At 40.7% G+C, this 13,895-nt stretch overlaps 1 protein-coding gene across 1 annotated transcript in view; it reads right to left on the reverse strand.

Annotated features, from left to right (window-relative positions):
- The window catches only part of rtkna (rhotekin a), a 56,942-nt gene extending 45,366 nt beyond the window's left edge, over positions 1-11,576 (reverse strand). The window contains exon 1 of the mRNA XM_053325070.1: positions 11,331-11,576. Within this exon, the coding sequence (XP_053181045.1) occupies positions 11,331-11,441 (111 nt within the window). The 5' untranslated portion in view covers positions 11,442-11,576. The remainder of the gene's footprint in view (positions 1-11,330) is intronic.
- Between the last annotated feature and the right edge of the window lie 2,319 nt (positions 11,577-13,895).

Genomic DNA, 13,895 nt, shown 5'->3' on the forward strand with positions numbered 1-13,895 from the left:
TGCTCAACTCGATGACAGTAGTGTGTGACGAGCTATGAAACCAGACGTATCATAGAGAAATACCCCCGGAGGTCAGTTCGCAGTTACAGAGCATGAAAAACCTGCGCTGACAGCTACACAGTCATAACTCAGGCACAGAGACGGTGTAATGACATTGTAAATCTCACGGACACTCTACCTTGTTATTAGGTGTATCGGTTTCAGTCTGTAAGTTCTGAGTGATTTAAATTCTACTTTAAGATTAGATACAGGGGGATGTTATGACGATGATGATCAAAACTGGAGTCATGTTGGAAATTTAAGGTTTCATCAACTGGAAAAAAAAACTATGCATGTGTCATGAATCTGTGAGTAGGCTTGGGAGAGCTGAGGGAGTAGCCTGCCTCATCAGAGATAGAGCAATAAAAGAACAGGGAGTGTGTTTTGGCACTTGGTTTAAGGGCCCATCTTAGGTCTCAACATGGGCCCTTGTGCTGTTATCTATGAAGGCAACACACACACACACATACACCCCTATAGAGACAGTTCAGCAACATGTCAGCATTAAGCAGAATATTCTGGCTGCTTCCCAGAATCATTGCTGACTTGAAGGAATGATACCTCAGCCAGTCACCAGAGACTGCAGCATCTTATCCCTGTGAAGAAGCAGGCAGCTCAGTGAAAGAGAAATTAACTCATTAGGCAATTCATCTCCATTGATTTCTACCCTCAGGGGTGCAGACAACACCTCAGCAGAGTAGCTATGTGTTGGATTGTGGGGCTTCTGAATAATCTGAAATGGAGCAATGGCTCCCTCTGCAGAAGATAAGCAGCAACACAACCTGATGAGACACCACTTGAAACACAATTTCACACTCAGCAAGGCTGCAAATAGCTTTACTAAATAATTATAATGACATCATTTTGTGAGTCTTAAACTTAAATAATTCAAATGAGAAGACACAGAGAACACTTGTTCAAAAAGATAACGTGCCTGTATTTTTTTTTTTACTTTGAACCAGACATGACGACAGTGAGCTCCACAGACATAAAAGAGAGCAGTGAGGAGTGAAACCAAGACAGAGAGAGTCAGAACAAAGCTCTTTGCGCCACATATAAATAGTCAGGCTTTTTAAAAAAAAACATCAAATTCCACACTTTATTTGCCACAGGGTCACTTCTGCCAGACCATAATAAATGCTTTTTGTAGAGCTCTCACCAAGAGGCTCCCGTTTGTAGTAAAAGTCTGTCTGGGTAAAATGTAAAACAGATCCCACAAATCTAAACATCTGCAAAGTTACCATAAGAATCTAAACATCTGTAGAGAAGACACTGGAGGGGCCATATCTCAAACTGACAAGAATAACATATTTTACATCCTAGCTGGCAAGGAGTGAGAACCATAGGTGAGAACATCTAATAATGTTAATAAGATATAAGATATTTAAAATTCACTTGTCTTTCTAATGCACTTGTTACTTGTATACTAAATGTGGTGTTGAAAATGATATGTGAAAATGTTTTTTAATGTTGTTTTCCTCTCTTAAACATCTATTAGAAGAAAAATGACATCACCGGAGTATTTTGTCTGCCTGTACTCATAATCCCTAAGTTGTCCGGTTGTTTCGTCTGGTTGTCTGGTTTCGTCTAGTCTCAACTGGAGATTCCCCTGGTGAGTCTGTACTACACACAGCATTTTGGAAGATTAAGATTTCGAAACAGCATGTTAGATTATAGTTACTAGATATGAAGCAACTAAATCACCATTGCAAACACTGTTAAAAAAAGTGTTTTGTATATTCCATTGATAATTTCCAGTTCCACAGAAACACATTTTTCACCCACATTTTGGGTGCTGATTATTTGGTGTCTTCACATTTCAAAGTGCAGACTGGCAGGCCTCCTTTATTGCTGACAAATGTTGCTTCATGCTTGATCCACCTGCTGTGGATGTTTTTGGTAATGTGACTATAACCTTCAAAATTGAAATCCTTCATCATAGCAGTTTCCTTTGTCTGCCCCTCATATTTTGTGCCATGCTCATAGAGGAATCCACAGTACTTTTCCTACCTACAATATGAATGATAAAGCATTCGATTCCACCTGAGTGAACATCGAGACAAGCTGATCACTTTTACACAACAAAACTCTCTTTCTTGAGGTAGGCAATAATGGAAAACCAGAGACAGACGCGATAAAAATAATTGCTGAGACAGCAGGAAGAACACAACGATACAACAAGAAGTGACAACACACCGTCTGCCACCAGGACCAGTCAACACACACATTAAAACACATGCTGGCAGAGACTGGTACACTATGCAGCATGCAGGGAAAGCAGACATGCATAATAGACCCATCTGCTCCCATAAAGTCAAACACCTGCTCGGCATCATCAACACAGAGAGCAACATCATTGGCGGTGTGCCCCTTTGCCCTCTCCTCTCCACAAAAAACACCCAATGATCTCCCAGCCAAGCTGCACTACATAAAACGGCCATATTAACAAGTTCTTTCAGCTACAGTTTAGAATTTAGGTGTTGCTCTAAATGATTTGCTTTCTTTTTTTTCTTCCTTTTCTTTTCTTTTCTTTTTTGTCTTTTTTTTTTGCTGTTCTGTCCTCACAGTGTGAGGTAAGAACAACAACACAATACTCATATCCATCATCCATCAACCACATGCGGATCATTAGTTATTACTCACAGTTCATCTACTGTGGGTGACTTAGCTTGAACTCATCACTTCGTAACTCAGTAGGATTACTCAAAATGAAAACAATTGTCCAAATCAGTGCAGGAAGAGGCATGCACAACACACCTACCCCCCCCCCCCACCCCCCTACACACACCACAACATTCCTCAGTATCGACTGCATTGCCCTGTATGAAAGAGAGGCCCTGACTCCATTTATTTCACAATGTGTCAGGTGCTGATGTGATGTATAGGAGCAAGGTATGAAAGGCTCTTTGTTCAGAAAAAAGAAATCAGAGAAAAGACTGGAATAGAAAGAACAGTAGAAAAGATGTAGTAAAGTGGGCTGACACAGTCATGCCCCATATTCTTCAAGCTTAATGACTGTGTGGAACTGAAGGTTAATGGTTTGTCCCTGGTGAAGTTACTGGCTAAATTTAGAGCAGACAATGTTGTAATGGATTTACATACAGCGCAAAGTCACCACAGTCCATCTTCCTCTCACTGCCTATTTGAAACTATCCTACCAATATTTTGAACTTTAATTCAACGTCAACATATTTGGTTTGCATAGCAACACAGGATATAACAAAAAACAAAAGCTCTACTTTTTTTAAACCCAGTGCGATACTAGGGTGTAAAAAAGAACCAAACCAGCTCCTTTGTTTTCACACTAATCTTTACAAGAAAAAAAGAGAAATAAATTTGAGTTTCATAAGCCCCAATGCACAGAGTTACAGCCATGCAAGCATCTGTAACTATTAATGAAATTGTCCAGCATAATATGTTTGTTAGAGAATGGTATTTTCCCACATAAAGACAAAGCCTCTTATCTTTCTAAGCCCCCTGTGATACGTCAAAGGGGGCTGACAACAAGTGTTGTAGACTGTAAACGAAACCACACATTGGAATCTGCGTGTGTGGGTGTCTTCTTGTCAATGTTTAACCGAGCTGTATTCAGCGGGGGGTCTTATGTTCACAAGAAGAAGATACTTTTGGCATGATACAGCCAAGTTTTGTTTCACAGTCTGTTAGCACAGAGCCCAACAGGTTAAGGTTAAGGTCTCTGCTGAGGTGTGTATACAGAGATAGAGAGATACAGTAAAGGGCATTCAACAAACAGTAATCATCTATGACTGTCATGAGATAAAGACAATGGAGGACTTCTTCAGTGGATCTGGATCAGGGAAGTGGGTTAGCACCGCACTACATGACAAAAAAAGACCCATTTTCTTGCTACATCAGGGGACCTGAGCCTCAAAGAAGTGGAGTGGCCCACATAACACAGCTCTCCTGGGGAGAGGAGGCGTTGGGGTTGATAGATTGGGAAGAATGAAACAGTGAAAGGATGTGAAAGCTCAGAGGCAAGTGAGCAGGTACACAGCAGTGTTTCTTTAATGTCAAATATTTTCTTCATGTTCTCATTTGACTGTATGACAACATTTAGGCACTATATGTATTTCCTTTGCAGTTCTTTAACTGTGGCTCATTGCCATTCATATTGTCTGAGAGAGCTTAATTTACAAGAGGGGCTGAACACATCCATTGTGTTTTTTTTGTCCAGTATTACATAGTAAAGACAAGACAGAGAGCAACACTTCTGGGTTATCCACTTCACTAAGCAAGGTAGTAACTGAATGAGACAGGTTTGATGATGCATGGAAGAAGCTTCCCATCTGTGGGAGTGGGAAAGTATCCAGCGATTATGCCACCTTCATCTATCTCTCCGTCTGTCTGTTAACCGAGTCACTAGCAGTGACAGTCTCGCTCAGGACACTGCTGAACAAAGCCTGTCTGTGTCTGAGGTAATGCAAGGGACCTTGTTCAAGGATACACTGCTGCTTAGTCACTGTCTGAAGGTGTGTGTGTGTGTGTGTGTATGTGTGTGTGTGTGTGTGTGTGTGTGTGTGTGTGTTTGAGAAACAGAGTATGACGAACATGGACATACAGACATGTGTGAACTGGGTACTGACAGTGTGTGTGACTCACTTCCTGTGTCTGTCTGCACGTGTACTTTTACCGTCTCTAGTAACATCATGTTCAGAGTGAAGCTCTGTAATGCAGACACATACAGATATGTGGTTGGGTGGGGTTCATATGCAGCATCAGCAACAGACCCTCAGCTGTTAAACTGCACCCTGACACCAGCTGCCACATAGAGACACTAACCACATTCCAAGGCCAAAACATGTACGGCCGTCACACAAAGGCAGCCAACTGTATTCGGTCTGTATTCATTTATAGCAAAGAGGACTTGAAAACAGAACACTCATAAGGTGTGACTAAGTATATTCAGTCAATTACTGAACTTTAAAACACCAGACTATATCCATTTTTATACATTTCTATTTCACTACACCATTGAGAGAAGTACTTTTTACTCCACTATATGTATTTGACAGCTATAGTTGCTTGTTACACTGAAGATCAGGGTTTTACATTCCAAATATATATTCAGCTCATAAAATATGATGCGCTGTTATAGATTAAATGACCTAACATGATATTACGTACTTAAAAATAGGCTTTACTTTGATAAAATGCTGCGTACACAGCATTGCATTTGCATTAAAATATAACGTCACACTGGCAAGAGTCATTCTGCAGCATAATGAGGACTTTTTATTTTGATACTTAGTAGTTCCTGATAATTACTTATGTTGACTTAAGTAAGATTTTGAATGCAGGACATTTAACTCATGTTATTGCTGCTTTTTCTTTAAACTTTTTTAGTAAATGAACACGTTTATATTGTGTGTTCCTCACCAAAGCTAATTGTGTGTATCCTTGAGGTCTAACAAAAGTATTAAATGCATTTCCTTCCTCATAAAAACATTTGCAAAGCTGTTTTTTTAAGAAGTATTTTAATCCTGCATTAACACATCTATGTTTGGTAGCTTGAGAGACAAACAAAATTGTACTGGCTCATTATAAAATGCTTCAAATCACTATTAGAAGTCAACTCTACAAGGTACTTTTAAATAAAAGGTCTGAATAACTCTTCCACCCCTGCAGCAAAAAAAACATCCACTGTGGAAAAAAATATATCCTGCAATCATTTCAAATTAACACACAAGTTGTTTAAATTCTACCTTTGTAATGCCAGTGCTACAATCTATCTAAGCCAAACATTGAACAGTTTGTCCAGCATGTCCGGTCAGTCAGACTTAGATAAGATAAAGCTGTGAAGGAAAGTGTTGTCTGGAGAGGACCAGTGAAGGGTTAGTGCATGTGGACACACTGTAACTATGTGTGTGGGTCATATGAAATACAAAAAGGCCTAACAACAAGTCAAGAAATCTACAGTGCGAAAGGATTGTCAGCTGTTGTTCTGATCATCATAAAAACTAACAAGACTGAAAGAGATGAGCTTACATTACAGCAAGGAAGCTATATACATTTGATTGATGAAATTTCAAAAACAATAGTGCTATTGTGTTAAATATCAAACTATTACATAACTTTACTTTTTGCACAAAAAGATAAAGAATGTGTCTATTTGGGTTCAACAGTAGAATTAATAACAAGTTTTATTTAATATTTTATTAGAACAATAAACCTTTGTTCTGTCTTTCATCAAACTTATTAGGCAAACAGTCCAGTCAGTCTCTGAATTTTACTCACGGCTTGAAGAAACTGAGATTAACAATTGTTCATTTTGTGCTAGCACTCAGAGGCTAAGTGGGAACTGTTCTCCACAATGATGTACACACAAAGCCTGTGTAATAAAAAAGTTAAACATTTGCTAGTTAAAATATCCTTCAGCATACCGAGAAAGTCTCCAAGCATACAGCTCTAGTAGTCGTGCTTTGTTTGAGACGAAGGGTCTTGTAAGGGGTAAACTTTTTCCCTGGCATCTCCCTGGTCCCCCTGCTGTGTCCAACATGCCAGAACGCCTTGGGGTGCACACACACTTGTTTAAACAGATTTAAACACTTCTGGTCAGTCCCACATACATTTGAAAGATTGGGCTAAAAAAGCAATATCATAACTCTTGCATAGAACTGCATGTATGCCAGTCTTTAAGAAGCTTGGCTCTGCAGTTGTTCAAGCAATCTAGTGGAGTGCATCCACTCCTAAGAAGCCCAGGGCCTCTGAGCCCCTTTGCCTGGCATTTCATGCCCCAGAACAGGGCTTAGTTTTGGGCTACAGTGCAGTGATGGCCCATTGTTCTCTGGGTACACAGAGCTGCCTTGAGAGACTCTGGGGGGGGGGGGGGATTGGCATTCCTTGAAAGTGAGTCTTTTCTCAATGGTCTGAGGTTCTCCCACTTTGATTACTATAGTGTTGCCCTGGCAACATGACTTCTCCCCCTCTCCGTATGTGGGGAGGCACACATATGCGTTTATAAACAAACTTAGTTTATCACAGTTCCTGCGAGGCCACATTAAACACTAGTAGAAGCCACACTGAGAGACAGCTGAGCAGTGCAACATCTGCCTCTGTAAACTAGAAACCGTAAATCTAAGCATCTGGAGAAAACATATCAGCAGACAATATCTCAGACTGGGGAGGTATACTACTGAGTAGCATCAGTTTCCACTGATAAAAGCAAAAATATTCCCCAAAAAACATGTAGACATTTCTCTTGCTGAACCAAGTTCTCATAGAGTTTCTTCTTTTCCAAAAGTCTGGCTTTGCATAAAGGAAACACTGTATTACTAAAATCTCAAAATAGGAGTTCCTGCACCTCTGGTGTGACCAACACATTCTTTTTAAGGTGGGTGAATATATGCTGAGCAGAGGAAACACCCATTGTATCCTGATTTTCATTAAAGCCTCTAGTAGTTTCAGTTTGGAAGCATGCTGGTGAGAATGTGTGGATCTACAGGGTGGAGAAGGGCAGAGCACCAAAACCAACCAAACCGCAGCCCAAAGTTGTTAAAGATTTACTCAACACACATGGCAGACTCCCAGACTTTGCCATACTCTCCTTCAAGCTGGGAGCGAGTGTGGGTGGATGGGTGTGTCATCACACACACACACACACACACACACATAACCACTTCCTGGCCCTGCATAGCTGATGGTTGCCACAGTGGTACGGACTAGTGGGGAATTGGGGACCATCCTTGAGTTAAACATAACACAAAGTCAGAGCATTGAAATTGAGGACATTCCATCCCCACCTCCATAATAATAACTGTACTACCCATGCTCCCACTGCATGCCTGGGTGGCTTCAGCCGAAACAGCAGAGCCGGCGAGGACGGAGACAAGAGCAGAGTGCAGAGACACACTGGTGGCCTTGTGGATGAGAGGAGGGATGTAGAAAGCAGATGTCTTCTCTGCTCCCACTGAGAGCAGCAGGCAGAGAATTGACAGGACGGCTGCAGAATGGATTTCTGGACAAATGCTGTATGAGCATGTAATCGCTTGCTCCGTTTCTTTCTCTCTTTTTCAACTCTCTGACCATATTATCCTGTCAATTTCTGATATGCACACAGCAGAATGATTCAGCACTGGACCTCAGAGGATGTGGAGTCAGAACACAGACTGTCAGGGCTTCTCTTGATAAGGTAGACACAAAATATAAGCCATAACTCTAAACTTCTTATTCATCTTATATTACATTTTGACATAATAATATGTCTAAAAGACAAATTGGGTGCCTAACAATATTTTAAACATTTTAATATTTTATTTAAATAACTGATTGCTGTAATTAGGCACACAGTCTACAGAAATCCCCAAAGCCTGGTCCTGCACTCTCTTGATTAATAATAGCAGATATTTAGTTTTACCAAATCGTTCTCTTGGCTTCATTTTCACCTAGTCTCTAGGCAAAATAGCACAGACAAAATGCATAAATGTTCACTGATGACTGTGAGTTTTTTTTAATCACTTCACTCAACAAGCTACTAAATTCTGGTACACGTGGGACAGTCCTAACCAGTATCTTTCCTCTACCAAATACACACTTTCATTGCCCGCAGGCATACAAATGAGTGTGCTAAACAAAGTCGGCACTGGTCACTTTGGGTTTGGTCCAACAAAGCGGTAGAGGCTTTTCTATCTCTATCAGCTGTTTGAGCATGGTGCATTTCATTCACTGATAGCATGTCATTGACTGACACAAACTCCAGACAAACCACGTTTTACATGCACACATTTACATAAGAGGTTCAAATGTTGGCACAAACACGTGCACGCTCACACACATGTGATCTCCCCTGGCACAGTGAAAATGGGATGCATTCATACTAAGGTAGCTTGCTTCATTGAAATGCCACAGGCTGGTTCCACAGTGGCATTAAGAGAGCCCTAACACACAGAGCTGAAGGGAAGTCCAAGTCTCTGAAAGAGGATCATTAGCATTGACAACAAAGCTTGAGACACAAATTAATCTTGTATGAGAGCCAACGGAGAGCAGATTACAGAGTTAAGGAAGCAATGATTGTTGATGTGAAAACAAAGTCTTTACTCTGATAAATAAGTAATAGAGAGACTTAACAATCAATACAAGTGGGGGAAGGAATATAGGGCTGCAACTAATGATTGTTTACGTTATCAGTTCTGTCTATAAAACATCAGAAATGGTGAAGAATGTCTGCTATAGTTTAGATTCCAAGGTGACGTCAATGAATGTCATGTTCCAATCCAAAATGTTTAGTTTACTATGATGTATGGCACCGAAAAGCTGAACATTTTTGGTATTTTTCCATAAAAGTTAACTAATCAATTTATGAACTAATTATCACAGCTCTGGTGGAACATCCATGAAGCTACATTCAAGGATGTCTGTGATGGCTCAGCATAACCCCAACCTTCCCTTTTTCATTCGTTTGGATTTGATTCTTTTTTTTTCTCCCAAATATATTTCTCTACTTCTGCTCCCTCCTCATCTAACCTTTATCCAAAATTGCAGGCAAAAGAAACACATAAATCAATATTATTTAAGATGGTAGGAAACACCCACCCCCCCCCAAAAAAAGACCAAGTGCCAATGCTCATCTCTTCTCACAAAGAGGAACATAGCTCACACGGTATGCTCTGGAGACAATCATCAACCCACACCATCTGAAGAACAATCACTCCTGCCTGATATACTGTACAGGCTTAACCACGTCAACAGCACTACACCTCCAGGAGATGTTATGAGTGATTGGCCTATATGAGCCTGTATTTAAGATATGAACCAATGCTGTTCAGACACCACATCTGGATAATTGTGACTGCAAATCAATACAATGGAGTGTGTCTGTTTTCCCCGGGGGTTGGCGGTGTTTTTCTGTGAATTAGAAACAAGTAGTAATACATATAAGCTGCAAGTGTATATGCCTGCACATGTGTGGTGACATACACAAATGCACACATACACAGAAAGGATGACAAAGTGAGAGAGATTCAGAAAGGGAAGGAGAAAGCCAGAATCAATAGCTACCCTATCTCTTCCATTTGCTGTATTGCACCATTAACATTCCTTAAGTATCCTCTTACAATTGAGTCTCCCCCTCTCTCTCACACATACACACACATCCTTCTTTCTCATGTCTGTCTAGTTTAACACAGCACAGTGTACACCTACAATGTGGGTTTAGTTTTAGTTCAACAGACACACATACACAGACCCAAAACAAGAACAAGTTTCTGGCTGAATGACCTTACACCAGTAGTCTAAAATGAAACCGAAGTAATATGCATACTCCTCACGACTCACAGGCAAGTGAATGTTCGTGAGAAAGGGTGAGATAGACGGAGGGAGGACTTTCCATCAGAACAGTATTAAAGTGGACTGTGAGTAAAAGTAATTAGAGGATTGGAGTGCTTCTGAACCTGTCTGCTCTGTCGACAAACGGTGGCTAATATGAAGCAGATGTTGACATGGGAGCTTTGCAGAGAGGAAGAGGAAAACATGCATGAAGGGTACCAGTTGTAATCCAGTGATAAACAGCTCAGAGGGATACACAGGCTTCAGCTTTGACCTCTCAACTTTTGGTGGATGGAGTATATTCTGACTATTTCCCCTGTGGCTGACTGTGCAAAGCAGTTATAGGACACAGTCAGGCTGAAATCCTGGGCTGTGCAGAAGGCCAGTTTTGCAATTTTGCAACGTTATTCAAAGAAAGTCTCAGAGATTAAACAAAGCAGAAATCTCTTGAGAACATAATTCAAAAGTATAATGTTCATTATACACTATAAATTGCCATTATAAAAGACGAATGTCATGCAATAACCCTCTCAAAACTACACAATATTAAAACATGTAAGAATAATAAATCATAAGAGATGGAACACAACATAAAGTACAATTAAGTTGCTATCAGCCCACTACTGAGTGCAACAGAAACACTTTCAAGTCTCTGTAGGAATATTATTGGTTTTATGCTTAGAGTAAAATGTAAAGTAGCTTGGAAATGCTGCAATTAAGAGCTTTAATTTGAGGACGTGAACGCACCAGCGTAGCTCTCCAGTGCAATTTAATTAAAATATCTCACAAAAGCAACACAGTGTACACACTCAAATGCCTTCAATACAAGATTAAAAGTGTGCCAAACAAGTTAGTGCGTAGAGGGAGAGACATCAGTCAGAGGGGTAAATAGAGGATCCCCACATTGTTTGTTTGTGTTTGTGTGTGTGTGTGTGTGTGTGTGTGTGTGTGTGTGTGTGTGTGTGTGTGTGTGTGTGTGTGGTGATAACTGGCGGATAATCAGAGTCTACCTGTGATGTGTCCAGAAAAACGCTCTTTCTGAACTTCCCTCGCCGTATCTCCATTTCAAGGGCAGAGCCGCGGGCAACGGTGGCTCTGGTTGTTTGATTGCGGCAAAACATCGTCTCTGCTTTCTGGCAACTTCACAGAAAGACTTTTGTAGAGCGTATTAAACTGAGCTTAAATTGAGCGCAAAGGGAGGAACCGCTTCGAAAAGTGCCAAACAGCCACGCGCGGATCCAGGTGGCACGAAACGGCCCCACCGGCGAAACTCCCGAGAGATTTGAGCAAACTCCGAATCACACACTGGCTTTTTTTTTGTTGTTCTCTAAAGTGGAAACTGAGACTGAAACAAGTCTAGAGGCTGGGAAAATAGATTTACCGAGTCTTCCCTCACAGCTGACTTTTCACTTTTCCAAACACTGCCCCTTGCGCGTCCACAGTGACACGGTGACACCCCATGTGGTGCAGACTTCGCCCTGTCCTGTATCCAGAGACCTCTACCGGCGATATGAATGGCTTACATTTAGGGCAGAGATTCACTATTGAAATATATGAGGTGTTGAAGGCCTGTTTATAGTTTATGCACGTTATTCATTAGGGATTAAGCATGGTATAAACGCCTGTACCATCATTAGAGCAAATAACTATAAATTGGTCACCAATGAATGAGTTTTACCATTTTATTATTATTAGTAGCCTTTATAGCCAAGATGTTTTTTTCTCCAAGGTACAACCGACCCTAACACATACAAAATCCCCTGTAGTCCTATATCTCTTCAAAGTGAGAAATTAACTCCACTCTACAGGACTGTGTCTGTGTATATTACACTTAGATTGGTCCTTTGTGCTTTTAATAAACAACATATGCATGAAAGAATTCTTTTTTTAAATTTGGGGGGGGGGGGGGGGGTCTACATTTGGAGTTCAGTCTGACATCTTTGATACCCTTGGAAACCTTGAGGTCTCCACAGAATACTGATGGTTTAAGCAACTCTTCTTGATGAAGATGACATGCATTTGAATGATTGAACCACCAGTTGATCTAGTTGTTAATGAGGTTATCATATGGCCTCAGTGGCATGTCACATATAAGAGGATACCAGAGTAAATAATGTCATGACCTGTTAATAGATCAGCCTCTTAAATGTACAGGATCAGTAATTCTTATTATTTGCTACTGCTTGGTTGGTGAGAAGTATGCAGCACTTGTAGGGTGCTGTAAAGCAGGAGTGTATAAGCTTTGCCTTCATGGGGCATCATTTTATTTACGAGCTGCAAGATCCAGCAGGAATGTGAATCACAATACCTGAGCTGCACAAGGGACTTCACTGGACCGGCTGTGAATGGAATTCTGAAAGGTCAGAAGGTCATTGAGGATCAGTGTCACTGAGACAGACGCCACATCCTCACAGACACAACTCTGAATGAAGTCTCCAAGATTTACACCTTGGAATGTTTAAATGTCAAAACCCTGTCCCTGCTCCCTTGTTTTAATGACACTTTGGACAACCCACTGATAATATTAGAATATATTAAAATAGGTGATGTAAAGCTAAAGTCCAGCATAACTTCAGTTACCTATTTGCTGTACATCTACACACTGTAACTCCAACGCTGACCTGTATCACCTGATACTTTTCAAATAAATGTGAGTAATTAGAGGAGAGAAAAGCTGAAGGTACCCAGAAGACATCAATAAATTAAAAAGCCTCTATTGATGCATGCTTGGGAATTACTGCATTAAGATAAAGTCTAGGTATGGATAATTGTGAGCCATTGTTGACGTAATGAACCCTGAAAATCCACTGTCTGGCAATATATAGTATTCATGTCCTGATGGCAAGCATGTTTTGTTCAGTTCTTTTCTGCATCATAAACAGCCTTTTAACTGCAATCTACTGTCTGTCTGCCAATCATAAAAAATAAAATAGGCTCTGGTTGCAAACATTTGTTTATGTTTACTGGAACAAACATAAACAGTGTTTCATTTCCCACGCTACAGAACCAGATTAGTTACAGTTTATTGCACTATGCTTACTATTAAAGTCTCACACTTCAGCCTAGTCATTTAGCACAGAGTCAAAGTCTATGCATAATGGTCTAAATGGATCTTTTCATGTCCCTTAAATATTTACTCTATTCAATTGGGGTTAAAGGTGCTTGCACCATGATCTTAAACGTGATGATGACTGTAGTTCTGCAGTAAGTGTTTGCGGTTCTGTTTCTACAGAGACGGGAATGGGGCTTGTGTATCCCCCTTTTTCTCTAATCTCCCCCCAAGTCTCTTATTTAAAAGCAGGATGTTTGTTGATGTTGGGAGCTTGGGTAAATAGCTGAAGGCGCTGTAACTCATGCGGCAATGTGATCTTACTTGGATGTCTGTCTGGTTCCTAGAAGGGACTATGTGAAATGCAGATTATGTTTACAAGCCTCATGCCGCTCTGGTCAGTAGGGGGTAGACAGTCACAGAGGGGAGCAGTGCTTTCCCAAGCTAGGACTGACCCCCTTTTAACTCCTCACTGGGCTCCATCGAGCCCTTTGGGCAGCTCAGTTTGCTGCAGAGTCAGGCAAGC

This window comes from Scomber japonicus, chromosome 9, assembly GCF_027409825.1.
Source record: "Scomber japonicus isolate fScoJap1 chromosome 9, fScoJap1.pri, whole genome shotgun sequence".
NCBI lineage: Eukaryota > Metazoa > Chordata > Actinopteri > Scombriformes > Scombridae > Scomber > Scomber japonicus.